Genomic DNA, 16,805 nt, shown 5'->3' on the forward strand with positions numbered 1-16,805 from the left:
TGCAGGGGACACGGGTTCGTGCCCCGGTCCGGGAAGATCCCACATGCCGTGGAGTGGCTGGGCCCGTGAGCCATGGCTGCTGAGCCTGTGCATCCGGAGCCTGTGCTCCACAACGGGAGAGGCCACAACAGTAAGAGGCCTGCGTACCACACACACACAAAAAAAAGTTATTGTAAAAATACTATTTCAGATGCTTGTCTTTGCCATCTTATAAGACAGGCCCATCTTACAGATAACGCCATCTCATAATGGAGGCTTATTTTCCATTTGCTCTTTTTTTCCCTGCAGATATCCATATCACCCTTGAGGCTGTGTAATGGGGAAAAAGGGAATTGAGTGGTTGAACAAGATCAAGATAATCCTTCCACTCTGCTATAGGTAGAGACTCATCAAGAAGTAGTAATTTGCTATATTATACAGAAAGGAGGAGAAAGCAGCAAGGAAGCTGGGGCAGGGGTGGAGATTGAGAGAGAAAATATAAGTTCTTTGTGGACTCTAAAGTGGTAAACGTATGTGTGGAATTATATAGGCTGAGGCAGGCTTAGAAATCAAAAACAATAAAGTTAAATGTATTTAATTTAAAAAGTAACATAATATATATAAAGAGGGAAGACTTCCCTGTTGGTGCAGTGGTTAGGAATCTGCCTGCCAGTGCAGGGGACACAGTTTCAAGCCCTGGTCCGGGAAGATCCCATGTGCCATGGAGCAACTAAGCCCGTGCGCCACAACTACTGAGCCTGCGCTCAAGAGCCTGAGAGCCACAACTACTGAAGCCTGTGCGCCACAGCTACTGAGCCTGCATGCCACAGCTACTGAAGCCCGTGCACCTAGAGCCTGTGCTCCAAAGCAAGAGAAGCCACCACAGTGAGAAGCCCACATACTGCAACAATGCAACTAGAGAAAGCCCGCGCGCAGCACCGAAGACCCAGCACAACCAAAAAATAAATAAATAAACTTTAAAAATAAGAATAATATATATAAAGAGACATATATTCATACATACTCTTGGTCCAAAGGAAATACACTAGAATATTACCTCCAAGTGGGAGCAAAGGAGGGGGCAGGATTTTAAGGATACACTGAAAGCATTGAAAAAGCTGAGTTAGGGAAAAACAGAAGTCCTAGTAACACCAGGGCACAGGAAATAGGTGACCTAGAGCGGAGGAAAGATGCAGGGTTTTCAATTTTTTTTAATGTAATATAGTAATATTTATATTCATCTGTCTTATAAACAATTAGACCATTTATAGACAAGGCTGAACCCCTCTTTGAGGATCAACCTCAATTCTAGCCCTTTCTCCCTTCACCACATATAAGTACTGTCATCAGTTTGCCATGTAGCCTTCTGAGAATATTTAGGTGAGGCAGGAACTGTTCATTTATAGAATGATCTGGAAATTAAACGCAAGAGCAAAACTGGCGAGAATCTCTGTCGTGCTATGGAAAGCATTACTTTACACAGAGACTTTACATTTAACTTGGAACAGTGACAGAGAGGGGAAGGCTGACCTTGTTTCCTTGCTTGATGTAAGGACGATTACATCCTAGGTCAATTATCCTTATGTACGCTGCGTCTAGTTTTTTGAATAGAAGGGTTTTTTCAATTACATCTTTGGAGAGAGTGGGTATCTATGTTATACCATCTGTCATTTGTCAGGAAATTAAAAAAGGAAAGTTACCCAATCAGTCTCACTTATAGAACCTTTGCCCCAGGCTATTAATAACAGAGAGTTCTCCTATAAGTGAATCTCAAAAGAAAAAATATCACAGATGCTGTGTGTTTAAGCAAATACTCATTATTTCCTGGGAAATCTGCCCAGCCAAAACTAAACTCCAGGCCAGAAAACTAAAATTTGTGATCCAGATAAATGGAATCAATGACTAGCGCTCTAACATAGTCCATGAGGGGGTCAACACTGAAGAGGTTCTCAAAATCTTGTTGTTGGGAAAAGAAACAGGTCTCAAGAAAAAAAAAATCCATTGGGCCATGGCTTCTGATAAATGTGCTACAATGTAACTATGCAATATTACTTCCAAAGTATCTTAACTGGTTCAGATATTTGAGGCTTGAATTCTGTGGGTGTTCAGACCTACCCATGCCCATCACAGAAAAGAAATACAAGCTGTTAGAGTAAAAAAGAAACCAGTGTGGAAGTTGTTAGGTAAAAGAATGTTTCTGTCTAATACCAAGTATCTAATTTATTTATAGGCTTAGTTTATTAAACTATATGTGTTCATATTTTACACTCCTACATGTCTGTTTATCCAAATTCTATTTTCAGGGTCCAGAAGCTGTTAAGAATTTATTTCCTCTTGGCATTTGCCAGGTCTCATTATTATAGGGATAATCCTTCCTTGTTACCACATGCTATGTTCTAAAGAAATAACCTATGACATCCACTCTACGAAAATTACAATTTTCAACAGTCTACAGTCAGAAGAGATTTCTATCTACATGCACACACATTACCTTGAAAAATATTGGAAAATGTAAGTGAGATAAAAGAAGTAAATTTAATAGTCTAAAATACAAGCTTTCAGGATAGTTTCATGTTTTCGTTCTTTTCTAGAACACTAAATAGTTAAGGTGAAATAGTGAGTACCCAATTACATTGATAATCTAATCAAGTAGGGGATTATCTCGCCTGAGAGCTAATTAAAAGCCCACAATGATGCCTTCCTTTTTGCAATGAACTTTAAAAAAAAAAAAAACACTAGAAGAAATAAACATACAGTAAAACGTCATCTGCACTGTGTATAAGTTTCCCCTGGACAGGCTGGTGTGTGTACACTAGGGTTCCCATGGGGCTTGTTGACAATAGGAAGGGAGTAGGGAAGGCTCGAGGAAGAAAGCAAAGAACGATAAGCAGGTTGGTCCCAGATCCATCTCCTCTTCCTGAGCACAGCCCTTCGTTTTCCCTGAGATATGCTAAGTCCCCAAGCCATTATAGGATTGTCCCCGGCGTGCTAGCAGTGCCTGATCCAAATGAACAAGTGCCAGGTAAAGGGAAAAGTGGGACTGGGGATAGACACAGGAGTGATGAGGAAAGGTTGTAGTTCATCTTGTTCTTGACCTTGCAAAAGGACAGGGACTCTGCAGGTTGAGTGCAGGCTTATTTTAAGCTGTCTTGGAAATTTTAAACTTAGAGGAAAATGAGTCTCTTGGGGCCTTTGTGTTGGTCTGATGCTGACCTAAACCAAGGGTATTCTGTGGAACTTTATTCTTTTTTCGTTTAATAAATATTTATTAAACTCCTATTATGCACCAGGCACTGTTCTAGGTGATATAGCAGCGATATAGCAGTGAAAAAATTTCTTCTTTAAGAAAGGTACATTTTAGTGGGAGAAGACAAATAGTGAACAAAGTAAATGTGTAAATTATATAGAAAGAGGATATAATTTCTGTGGAAGAATATAGAGTTGGGAAAGGGGATAGGAAGTGCTGGGAGGCTGAGTTAATATTTAAACAGGTGTGATCAGTGAAGGCTTCACCTGAGAAGGGAACATAAGAGCAAAGACTTGAAAGAGGTAAGGGAGAGAGCAAGCAACATGGATATCTAGGGAAAGAACATTCCAGGTAGAGGGGACAGAGCACACCGACCCTGAGGCAAGAAACAGTAGGAGGGCAAGAGTAGGCCAGAGAAGGGATCAGAGAGCTCCAGCTGGAAAGATAGAGCTAACATTAACTGAGATGAGGAAGACTTCGGGAGCAGCAGGTTTGGGGCTTGTTGATTTTGAGATGCCTGTTAGACATCCAAGTGGAGGTGACATGTGGGCAGAGGGGTGTATATGTCTGAAATTCAGGAGCAAGGGCGTGGCTGTTGATATAAATGTGGGCGTTATCAACATATAAATGCTATTTAAAGTCATGAGACTATCTAGCATCACCAAAGCAGAAAAGGAAATGACCCCCACTGATCCCTGGGCAACATCACCATTAGGAGGCCAGAGAGAAGAGAAGAAACCACATTATCATTGAGACTGTCAAATAGTAGAAGCTCCACAGGACAGAATTAGAAATCACGAATAGATGTTGTAAAGCACAGATTTGAGGCTCAATACACACAAAACAATGTTCTCACATCTAAAGCTGTCAGCAATATAAGGGGCTGCCTCCCTAGCTTGGGAAATGGTCACAAAAGCTGATTGACTCATCTCTCAGGATTTAGGGTTATCAAAAAGGAGAGGGGAGGAAGAGTCCTACAAATTTCTTCATCACCCATGTGGTATTAAATAATATTACCACAAAATCTGTGTATACATTCTATATGTATAAACTAAGTTTAGGACAACCACTCAGTTAAATCAAAGTTAACCACGTATATTTTGGCCTGAGATGGCTGATAAAATTGAGTCTAAAGAGATTGTCACCAACATCATCCCCTCACTTCTCTTGCTCCTTTTAGTTTAGAGACAATTTTTTAATGTACTGTTAATCCTTAACTTCTGGGTCTCAATATCACAAATCATTTTCTGTGCCCACTTCCTTATAATCGTAAGAGACTACTTCAAGAACAGAACCAACTGTGCTGGAGAATTCACATGCCGTGAGGATTCAGCTCTATTATTATATATGTGAGGGTGGAATGATGGGAGGAAAAGAGGTCTAAAGGGAGAGGTGATTGATGGCAAGTGGGTAGAAGACTTGCTTAAAACGTATTATTTGGGCCCTGAACACCCACAAAATGTTCCATTTTAGAATGTTTGCTACAGGAAGGATATGCATAAAATAAACATTAAAAGTTTCAAAAGAATTATTATTGATAATTATCAGTAAGATGTATAGCATCTTTGGAGAAAAACACAGTATTTGCCATACTTAACACATGAGACAGAGTTTGAATGCTAAGTCCATTACTTTATATCTGCATCTTCATTTAAAAAAGAGATTCTTACATAATGTTAATATTAGGATGAGTTGGGTTAATTTATTTATGTGGTTTATTTATTTATACTCTACCTTATCCCACAAAAAATGGGAAGGCAGCTTTTCAACAGTTAACACTCCTTTGCTGTCCCTCAGCCAGCATCCATCACAGCTTTAAAGTGACCAGGAGACTTGGTATGATTAAGATTTGGAACAAATAGTGACTACTCCAAGATGGGAGAGCTCAGTGGAATCATAGAAAAGTGAATTCCATAGAAATGAAACTTACACAGGCTAATTAAAATAAGTCGCGTTTCCTTTTTCCTCTTCTGAAAGCACTAGGTGTTCTCACATATTTGATTTTCTCTTCAGGGTATTATTAAAAAAATTAAAAAGTAAAGTGAGGAAAATAAACAGGCTCTTTCTTCACCCATTTATAAGATTTATACAGAGAGAACTGTCATACAATTCATGTGGCAAGGAAGACTTTTTTTTTTTTTTTTTTTTTGCAGTACGCGGGCCTCTCACTGTTGTGGCCTCTCCCGTTGCGGAGCACAGGCTCCGGACGCGCAGGCTCAGCGGCCATGGCTCACGGGCCCAGCCGCTCCGCGGCATGTGGGATCTTCCCGGACCAGGACACGAACCCACGTCCCCTGCATTGGCAGGCGGACTCTCAACCACTGTGCCACCAGGGAAGCCCAAGGAAGACTTTTTTAACAGCTAAAATGAAAAACATCAAGTGAGGGTTGGATTGCCTGATATTTACTGTGTAAAAGATCAAGAGCCAAGGAAAATAGAAAAGATGCATTGGAACATAAAGAGCCTATCACTTGTGTTTCAAAACATCCTTCAAACTTTTTTCTTGCTCTACACGAACAAGTTATAAATAACTAAAGTGACAGGGACTTCAAATGCCTCCTCTGTTGTTCTCAAGCTTCCACCGCATGGCATGCAAGAATTGATAGTATTCTGAGATTCACTGTAGTAAAGTGACAAGGCTGCTTCTAGCCAGAGGCAACCCCCTCTGGAAGCATCTCAACTGTATCACAGTCTGATCCATTCCATACCTTTGTTATAACATGTAGCACTGGGACATCGCCTGGCTTCTCTGTTGTCAAAGCAAAAATTGCACTTGACAGTGTTAAAAAGGTTGTGCCTCATTCTTGCCAAATGTATGTGACACCGTCACAAAGGACCACACATGGTACAGATGCTAAGAAAAGCACAAGTTTGGAGTCTGCCCGGCTGTGGGCACTTGCTGCCACCTATAGGACGCTACCCTGAAGGCATTCTCCTCCCGGTTCCCAGGCCAAGTTAGGAACCGGGAAGAAGCAGAGAATTTCCAAACACTGCCCTTCTGCTTCTGGCAGATAAATCCCTCTCCTTCCTCCTTCCAAACTGCTCACTCCCCAGAGGCAAAGCTTAGAGAGACTTCTAGACGCTGTGCTAAAGATGCCATGGATTTTTGTGGCCCCCAGAAAACTATGAATTCAAGATAAGCCTCTACAGTAAAAGCTCCACAGTGTTTTTTCCCTCAGCTGTGGTGGGGGGGGGAGTAGTTTTGTAAAGTCAGATTCAGGCCTTAAGATGAAAATAGATTTTTTTTTTCCATTTTGCAATTGAGGTAGAGTTGATTGACAATATTATATTAGTTTCAGGTGTACAAAATAGTGATTCAAAATTTTTACAGTTTATACTCCATTTATAGTTATTATAAAATATTGGCTATATTTCCCATATGTTTTGAATGGTTAAAATGAAAATGTAGGAGAGAATTTAAAAACAAACGAACAAAAAAACCCCTGAACTAGTGGAATCTGCAGTCTGGCCTGGACCTGCCTCCCAGGTGCTGGATGAACCTGGGCCTCGCACACTGGCTACGCTCCACCCACACTGACTGCTCCGGTTCCCTAAGGGCCGCTTGTCCCTTCTTGCCGCAAGGTCCCTTTACGCGTGCTTTCTCCATCCGAACCCTCTTCTGTCTCTTTCAACCACTACCTCTCCCCCTGCCTAGTTAACTTCTCTAGATCTTTTACATCTGTTTAAACTTTGCTTTCTCTGATCACATTTCTCCATCTTTCTGACCAGGTCAGCCCTCTATTAGAGCCACTCTCCCTCCAAGCGCTTCCGGTTACCACTTTACGTTTCTTCGTATGGTTTTCTTCCTTCTTTTTTTTTTTTTTAAAGGATACTTTAGAAAAATTATTTATTTAGTTATTTGGCTGTGCCAGGTCTTAGTTGCGGCACGCAGGCATCTTCGTTGAAGCTTGCAGGATCTAGTTCCCTGACCGGGGTGGAACCCCGGCCCCCTGCATTGGGAGCACAGTCTTAACCACTAGACCACCAGGGAAGTCCCCGTATGGTTTTCTTGATCAGCATCTACCTCCCCCACCAAACTGTAAGCTCCGTGATGATGGAGACTTGTTCTCTGTAACTCCCCATTATTCCCCAGCACCACCCAACAGTATCTGTCATACAGCATGTACTTAACAAATAGTTCATGATATATTAATTTATTAAATTTATTATAAATTAAATTATTAAATGAGTGAGTGAATGAACCTGTTGATTTCATTCACCTTAGTCTCCCTTGGATTTGTCTCAAAACAGTTAACAGTAGTTTGAAAAAGTCTTCTGATAACGAATGCCATTCTCTAGTTTTAACTCCATAGGTAGGAAGGGATCATAAAGCTCATCTAGGGCATTGACAAAATGAAGTGAACTAAATTATCCCTCTATTCTTCTCCTAGGACTTTAGGAAAAGAGGGAAAACCTAGCACCAATCAGTGTGTCACAGGCTATACCTGATACTTCTTATCTTAGAACCATTTTCAGTTACAGTGATTTTATTTAATAAAATGTAATTCATTCCAATCTTTATATGCGCCTTCAATTGCTAGATATTGGAGTGTGAAGTGTCCTGGGAGTTCTGTAGCATTTAGTGTTTAATGAGCAATAACATAAATGATAAGATAACTTTAGGAAGTGGCAGAAAACTTGGATCTACTTAGAAGACAGCCAGGAAAATCAATAAATGACTATTGACTATTTCTGAAAAGATGGTTCTAAATCACTTACAATACATTTTTAAAAACTGTATTACACCTTGAAATGTTTTATCCCCCATTTTGCATTTGCTTGTTTGTTTGTTTTGGCAATGAGGTAAGAAAATATATGAAGGACATCCAGAAGTGCTTATAGCATTAATAGCTGCACTAGTTGATGCCTTTTCTTGAACTGAACTGGAAGTAGTCAACTATTTCTCACTCTAAGAAAATCACAATTCTGTAGAATTACCTTCAAGGACATTTGATACCTCGGAGACTTGAAGCGCTGGCGTGCCAGTGTCTGAAATGTATTCTAGAAAAGCTTTTGGCTCTTGGAAAGGGTTCAGTAGATTACAAGGATGTGTTCTGCTGGTTCTGAAGTCAAGGTCATACTAACTAATGAGTGAAAATATTTAAAGGTTACTGTGATTTGGTATCTAATTGTGTCTAGGAAGTTAGGCATGTTTCACCCAAATTTTATATTAGGATTAGTAAATATTCAATAGGATAAATTCATTAAAAAAATTCTTTTTAAGAGGAATTATGGAGGGTGAAAACGTTCTATATTCCTTTCATCTCAGTTAACCTCCCTATGGAAAGTCTAGCTTTTCACACCACCAGTTTACTCACATTGCAGCATAAGGTCTTATAAGGAAATAAATTGCCTCTGGAGAGTAAGGTTGCACCCAGTGCTGTGAAGGGAGATCAGATCTTGCCATATCAGGTAAGAAACCCAGATGCCCTCTAAAGTGGATTCAGAAAGGCTTTTGTTCCATAGTATTCACTTCGTTTGGGGCCCTTGGCCTGGGAGCTATGGAGGATGGCCTGAGAGAGCACCTGACCTTCGAGACAGCGTGCTGACCTCTGCACAGCACAGGACGGGAGGTTTGATTTCACTGGACCTGACAGGATAGGTGCTTGCAGGGCAGCAGACACAGTAGGCGCTCCGGTGGGAGGGATGGGATTTCAGCAGGTTCTGTAGCAGGAGTGCTTGTCCTCTCTTCTTGCTTAAACTCTAATAACTATCCCTTTATGTACATCACAGCGGCTAAAACTCAAAGTAAACTTGGAAATTAGCTAGTTCAATTCATTTACTAGAGGTAAAAACCAAGACCCAGGAAATATAAGACTGTCCACAAACACATGTCTGTGTTTATGTTGAAATGTCAGTGTGAGACTTGATAACGCTTCACGGATGTGGATACCTGGAGTGGGGAAGGGCACATGGTACTAACTGTGCATGCCAAATATGCATGTGTTCAGCTCCCTGACAGTAGCAGCCCTTCTGAAAGTGGCAGCCGAACCTCAGTTCCCTTTGCACTATGATGAGCAAATCATTTTCGAGTGGGAGTTCAGTGCGGGGGCCGCTGCGGCCCAAAGGAACTGTCTGTGGGTACAGATGGCTCTAGAAACGGAAGCCAACCTGACAGAGAGAATGGTGTTGGCTTTGAGCGTGCATTTTTCTTAATTATCTTAATTAAATCTTAAAAGGAAAATATTCTAGGAATAATTTGCTCATAGATGAGAAAAACTTCTTGGCCCCAGATCCAGTTCCTCAAAGGGTGCATCTTGCTGAATTGCTTCTCAGAGTACTAGAATGCACACCATCATTACACAGGCTCTTCATCTCCTATATTTTATGTAACACAGTTTCTACATAAAATATGAAGAGAATATTCTGGTTGGAAAAGGATGGAGAGAAGGGGATAGAATGGGAAGACATCAGTGGAAAATCTGCTGTGTTCCTTCCTGTAAATTAAATTCAGAGTCCCATGAGACCAGCTTCCTTTAGGAGCTCACTTTGACAATCTCCACCAATATTGACATTCCCAGGCTGCATGGACAAGGGATCCTGCTCTCCTACCCCACTGAGGGAAGGAGAAGTGTGGTGCCCCTGTCCCGAAGGCCTCCCTTAAGGACCCCTCAGCATTCATCAATCAGCTCCTTCCTCAGGGGCCCTGCTGACACCTACAGACAGCACTTTTGTTCAAAATAGAAAGGGGCTACTCTGGGCTCTAAACCTGAGCCCTATTTCTACGTAGAGGGTAGAGCTCTCACTTCTTTTCTTCCTTTGTTAGTTAGGCAAACAAACAACACCTCCAATCCTCAGTGCAAACAGTTAGACCCAGTTAACTCTCCATTTTCACGGCTCTAAGGTAATAAAATCATGGAAGATCTCACTATTCTATACTACCGGGCCAGGCTGTTTAATGGCTGAGAAGACCTTCCATTTTCACAATGGTGGGCAGGGCTGATAGGAGCAGCCTCCTTGTGCACAGGGAAGCCCCCTTTCTCAGTTCATAATCCCAAACTGACTGGGGACAGCTGCTCTCTGAGGACATATGTGTAGTTCTCAGCACCAAGACATGTGCCAGGGCCCCTCCTAGCTCCTGTTCCAACTTTCCAGTACTAGAGACTTTCCGGTCCTCTCACTGTCTGCCCTGCTCCCTGTCCTGCGCGTTGTCAAACACACACACACTCATGGACACACCAGGCGCCATGATTGTGCCCTTTTTCCCCTTACTATGCTAAACTTTCATTTCTTTTCTATGTACACAGCTCCCTTTGTAGCAGAAATATAGCTCTATCTGATTTGAGCAGTATCATGATGTTCTGATGTAGAATATTACATTTAATAACTTTATTTTTATGCACCCCAAACACAGAGAGACTATATATAATGTCTCCCACTAAAATAGAGGTAAGAATTTGTAGACTCATACTTTGGTTTGGGGAGAGAAGATTGGTTATAAAACTGTTCTGAAGTTTCTGTTGATGAATTCATTTCTTCCCTATTGCTTGTTATTAAAATTTAAATTTAAACTGTATTTAAACTGAATTTAAACTGTAATTTAATACAATTTTCACTCTTTCTGCAGCACCTGAAATTCTTAGAGGCTATGCCTATGGACCTGAGGTGGACATGTGGTCTGTAGGAATAATCACCTACATCTTGTAAGTGAAGAAAAGCAATCTCTAAGCATACTGTTGGCCTTTGCTGTAATATTTTCTAGTTACTCATAGTCCTCATAAAAAACAAGATTCCTTTTTGACTTTTTGTGGTTTTCTATGACATACTAAGTGTAGTTACTGATGGAATTTTCGGAAAATGAGCATTGCTTTTTATTTTGTCATTTTCTTGGGGCCAGAACTTCTGTCTAGGGCTTTGCTGTGTCTCATTCTGCTATGCAGTGTATAGCAGATTTGGGAAACAATTCATTGTTTGATGATAGTAATGAGCATGAAACAAATCCACCTATTAAACTTGTACTTATTTTATTTATGTGCATCTTGTCCAAATGATTAGAGTATTATTCCTTTTGAAGGGGCAAATGGCAGTTTAATCTCTGAAGCAATCCCAAACTGGTATGTTTCTTATCAGGAATGTTTTAAATGCATTTGGGCTATCAGTTTGGGTTCCTATATCTGTTAAGTTCTCAAGGACCTTTAGTTTAATACCCTAAACTCAGAGAAACCTGTTCTCTGGGAGAAAAAAAAAGGGGGGGGGGCTAAATCTCTCACTCTCTGGTATCCCCAACTCCATTCCTGAGCTCCTGTCCATTAATAAACATGGGGTTTCAGTTTGCCAAAGAGATGATGGAATTGCAGACAAATACAAGGGAAATAATCAAGAACAATGGAAGAGTATCTGGGGAGGAAGGCTGTTGTAGAACAACTACAAAAGCAAGATACCAGTGAGTTCCAAAGTTTAATTCAAACCAAGTAGATTTGGTTTTCAATTAGAGGATACTGCAGAGTTAATTGTTGGAACCTGTAATATTCAAATCTATAAAGAGATTTTGAAGGGTGGGGAAGAAAGCAAATTAGCTCAGGCTGCTATAACAAAATACCATAGACTCAGTGTCTTAAACAACAGAATTGTAGTTCTGGAGGTTGAAAGCCTGAGGTCAGGGTGCCAGTAGGTCAGGTTCTGGTGAGAGCTGTCTTCTGGCTTGCAGATAGCTGCCTTTTCACTGTATCCTCGCAAGGCAGAAAGAGGAAGCAAGCTCTCTGGTGTCTCTTCTTATAAGGGCACTGATCCCATCATGAGGTCCTACCCTCATGACCTCATCTAACCCTGTTACCTGCCAAAGGTGCCATCTCCAAATACCATCACGTTGGGGGTTAGGGCTTCAACATATTAATTTGGGGGGAACACAATTCAGTCCATAGTAGGAAGAGGTTGGTTTGGTTTGGTTTGGTTAATTTAATAGTGATCTTAGAAAGTGCGGTGTCTAGGTAATATGGGCTAGGAAGAGGGTAACTAGGGTAGAACCCACAAGCAAGTTAGCAAACTCTAAGTTCACCTGGGTTTATATTGATATATTGGTCAGTAAGAACCATAAAAATGTTTAAAAGCAACCCATAAAATAGCCATCTGCTATTATATAATGTCAAAAGATATTTTCAGTGATCAATTCCCTGTGTTTCCAGGATGTATTAAAGCTTAAGAAGAATTTGGAGAGCTAGGGAACCATGTTTTTTCTTAGGAAAGTGAAAACTTTTAGGTAATTTGTTTGCCACACCAAGTGCTTGTTAGTTCATTAAAATGAATTCCTAAGGCCACATCATAGAATCCCTTCAGCTTACATTTAAGATCACTTTTATGCTGTGAAAGAATGTTGTCTCCTGAATTATGTGGGTGACATATCATACTTAGTGATGTTAAGTGAAAAACTGAACTACAAATAATGCTCCAGATTTGCCCCTAAAATGTAAATGTGCCCACCCAATTAGAGTTTCATGTTGAAATGTGATGGGAGGGGTTGAAGCATTGAGGATGTGTAAGAACTCAGAGATGGAGGTAGGAAATTCAGTAACATTTGCCTTGAAAAACTGAAATATGGGATGAGTAAAACTCCATGATATGGTCACTAACATGGGAAAATGAAGAGAAAAAATTGGGGCCATTTGAGAAACGTCTTATTGTAACCCTGAAAATAATTTTTTAAATCTCTCATTTCTTTCCTCTAGTTCACTTAAGGCCATTAATTATAGGTGTTGGTTGAATAAGTGGTAGCAGCCCCCAAAATTAAAATAACAGGGCTGCTCACAACTAATATCCTTTAGTTCTTTTTTTAAAAAAAATAACTTTATTTATTTATTTTTGGCTGCGTTGGGTCTTTGTTGCTGCACACAGGCTTTCTCTGGTTGTGGGAGCGGGGGCTACTCTTCGTTCCGGTGCCCGGGCTTCTCATTGCAGTGGCTTCTCTTGTTGTGAAGCACAGGCTCTAGGCGCACAGGCTTCAGTAGTTGTGGCTCTCAGGCTCTTGAGCGCAGGCTCAGTAGTTGTGGCGCACGGGCTTAGTTGCTCCATGGCATGTGGGATCTTCCCGGACCAGGGCTCGAACCTGTGTCCCCTGCATTGGCAGGTGGATTCTTAACCACTGTGCCACCAGGGAAGCCCCTAATAGCCTTTAGTTCTGATCCAACTTATGTCAGCCCCTAAGCCTAGGGACTTTTTATTTAATCTGTAGTTCATTAATAATTGATGAAGTCCACTACGCAAGATTCATTGGACCATTCTCTCCAGTGGATTGTGCCATTGGGCTTATGTACCTCCTTTATTATTATTAAGAGTTCCACCAGGCTATTTTGTGCTATGACCTTGCTATTTCTAATGATGACAGTAGCCTGGAAATAAAGGCCATTTTGTTTCTTACAAGAATTCTGGTCCCTCTCTTTGGTTTAAAGCATTAAACCAAAACCCTTTGTCCCCACAGACAAAAGCAACTATTACAGTTCTCAGGTCAAAATCAGAATCAGATAACATCAGAGATTCAAATTCTGTCCTTCGGCTTTCAATACTACAGTTCTGCTCAATGGCTTGGAGCTACCCTGTGTAATACAGTCACACTTCAGGCTTTATAATCCTAATATCCTCCTAAACTGTCAATGTCAGCATTCAAATATTTCCATTTCTAAAGGGTTTTCTTACTCTGTGTGTGTGTCTGTGTGCTCATGCACACATGTGTGCTGCTCTCTGTCACATTTCTTCCATTTTTGACATTTCAGGCTGGTGAGATAAACTTTTTACCTCTGTTACCAATGCACAGACTTGCTGACATGACTGAGAGGAAAGAAAGGCATTTGAGTACTGTACCTTCTGAACTATCATTTTTCTCTCTAGATTTCCAGAAGGAGAAACATTAAGAGTTCCCTAAACTAAGCCTGGAAAGTTGACCAATTTCTCCATGACTAGCTAACAACAGGCTATGTTTTTCTAGTGTTTTGGAGGGCAGAGGAGGGCCAGGTGAGGATGAACTGCCTCCTTGGCAACGTGTGGACCTGTGCTCCCTTCTCTCCTTTTGCTGGAGCAGTATTCTCTGCGTGGACTTCTTCAATGGGAGAGGGAGGATGCACAGCCCAGGCCTCAGCACTCCCTGAGCCTTGCCTTTTCCTGGCTGGCTCCACAATATTTGAAAGAAACAAAGACTCTCCCAACAGGACATTCCCTGAGCAAAAGAACATGAGAAATTGCTTCTTCCTAGAAACTCCCTACATTAGGATGCACTGGAATGTTTCATTCTCGGCACCAACCTGGCCAGTTTGAAGGAAGAATTTGGGGAAATGTTTTTCATTCTTTTTCCTTCATTCCTTGTCAGATGCAACACATGCCCTAGCAGGGACTTTTAAAAAATAGTTCCCGTTTGGTCTTTAGTGATTTCAGTACCTCCACCCACCTATAAACAGTAGAGGCTTGGTGGTCCCAGACCAGCAACTCACTTTTCCTCCCTCTCTTTAGGATGCCAGAGATGGTTCTCTGTTTCTTTTCTCCCACTTTTCTCATACATTTTTATGCTGACCCGTGACGGAAGATGAAGGTGAACATAGTGAGATGTCTTTAAGATGTGCAAAAATGAGGGTCCTTACCAGGTTGAGCTAACGCTAGGCTGCTCACCTCTGCTGGCTGCAGCTCTCACTGTAGTAAGTTTTAAAAGGCCATTCCCTGACAAAAGTGTTAGCTCTTGTGTTTGTTCACTCTGAAATCCAAACTGGAATGGGATGGAAATCGAATATCGTATTCATCTCTATGGAAGAATTCAAGTGAAAAGGGCTGAATAAAAACAACTAAAAACTTTTCTTTCCACCTTTTATTTATTCTCAAAATCCTAACTTTTCTGTTTTGTAATCAATTGGAATTCTAATCAATCTGTCTTCTCAATTCCTGGTGGGAAAAAATCCATGGAGGGCTTCCCTGGTGGCACAGGGGTTGAGAGTCCGCCTGCCGATGCAGGGGACACGGGTTCGTGCCCCGGTCCGGGAAGATCCCACATGCCGTGGAGCGGCTGGGCCCGTGAGCCATGGCCGCTGAGCCTGCGCATCCGGAGCCTGTGCTGTGCAACGGGAGAGGCCACAACAGTGAGAGGCCCGCGTACCGCAAAAATATCCATGGAAATAGCACTATAGCATAATGCCTATAATAGTGTTAGCTATTATTATTGTTGTTTGTGTCATAATTATTAATATGATTATAACTTTGTAGAAATCTTAAATTGGTTTTGTATCTATTCTTACTTCCTGAAGACATGACTGTGTGTTTATATAATCAAAAGTGAATTGTAAGAAGGTGATTACGTACTTAAACTGAGCGATTACATTCATAACAGGAAGCTGTGAAAAAGGACAGTCTTGAATTTCTGCAAAAAATCGGTGAAATATGCTTAGGCTTTTAAAAGACATTTTATTCCCTATCTTTTGTCCCTCTAGACTTTGTGGATTTGAACCATTCTATGATGAAAGAGGCGATCAGTTCATGTTTAGGAGAATTCTGAACTGTGAATATTACTTTATCTCCCCCTGGTGGGATGAAGTATCTCTAAATGCCAAGGATTTGGTAAGTGTGACCAAACAAAATGAAACAAAATGAAATAAAATTCCTTGCATTCATTTTTATCTAATTAATGGGCAGTGCCATTTTTTAAATCAACCCCTCTTAATAGCTTATTTCTTTTTAATTATAAAGTATTTTTAATGAAACAATGCACACTCATGCATTTTCCTTATAGATAATGAAAAAAGATACGTTTGATTCATCTCTAGCTGAATTATCACAAATTTTGGCATATTAATTAATGAGTTTTTACCACCTAGTCAATGCAGAACCTTGCTTATGAAGATACATGTGCTGAGTGAATCCAAACATAATTTACACAGAAGAATTCTGTTTTAAAATGGCTTGCTATCGCCTAGATTAGTTATACTTTGAATAAAACAACATTGCTTCTTGAAATGTTCAAACTTATTAAAATATCCTGATAGTAACATAAGTCCCATCATGCATGATTATCATTATACAAGTTACACTATACGTTTTGTTTGGTTTTTTTGTTTGTTTTACTTGGCTTCTCACTTCAGGTAACATTGAAGTTTGTTTGCATTCAGGAAACACATACCCTCTAGGGAGATGGCCCACCTGTTGTAAAATAAAGAGGATACTAGGGTGTAATTGAAACATTTACCATCAATCCTCTAGAGAGAGATTGTGCAGAAATAACTAAAAGCTAACTTCTGAATCATAGAAGGTTAGATCTCCAAGGGATCTTAGGAGTCATCTAATCTTCCCTGCATTTTAAAGATAAGTTTGCTAAAGCCCAGAGAAGTGAAATGACTGTCCAAGTTCACACAGCTTCTCAGCAGAAAGGCATTGTTAGGAACTAAGGATCCAGATTTCCAGACCCCTTATCCAGTGCTCTTTTCCCTCCTTACCATCTGTGTTCTTTCATGAAAACAGATATCCTGCAGGTCACGGATTTTCCAACATGGTTGTGAAAGAGAGGCCATGTGTGTGATGTGGGAATGTGTCATCCCAACTCCTCCCTCACGTCAGGGCCCACACTCCTAAACATCTCTTGAATCCGTCCGCTTCTCTCCACCTCCAGTACAACTGC

The 16,805-nt window shown here is 40.8% G+C and overlaps 1 protein-coding gene across 1 annotated transcript in view; it reads left to right on the forward strand.

Moving 5' to 3' along the window:
• The window catches only part of CAMK4 (calcium/calmodulin dependent protein kinase IV), a 216,223-nt gene that overhangs the window by 194,597 nt on the left and 4,821 nt on the right, over positions 1-16,805 (forward strand). The window contains exons 8-9 of the mRNA XM_065875298.1: positions 10,794-10,869; positions 15,625-15,751. Coding sequence (XP_065731370.1) covers positions 10,794-10,869; positions 15,625-15,751 — 203 coding nt within the window. The remainder of the gene's footprint in view (positions 1-10,793; positions 10,870-15,624; positions 15,752-16,805) is intronic.

Source organism: Phocoena phocoena, chromosome 3 (assembly GCF_963924675.1).
Source record: "Phocoena phocoena chromosome 3, mPhoPho1.1, whole genome shotgun sequence".
Taxonomy (NCBI): Eukaryota; Metazoa; Chordata; class Mammalia; order Artiodactyla; family Phocoenidae; genus Phocoena; species Phocoena phocoena.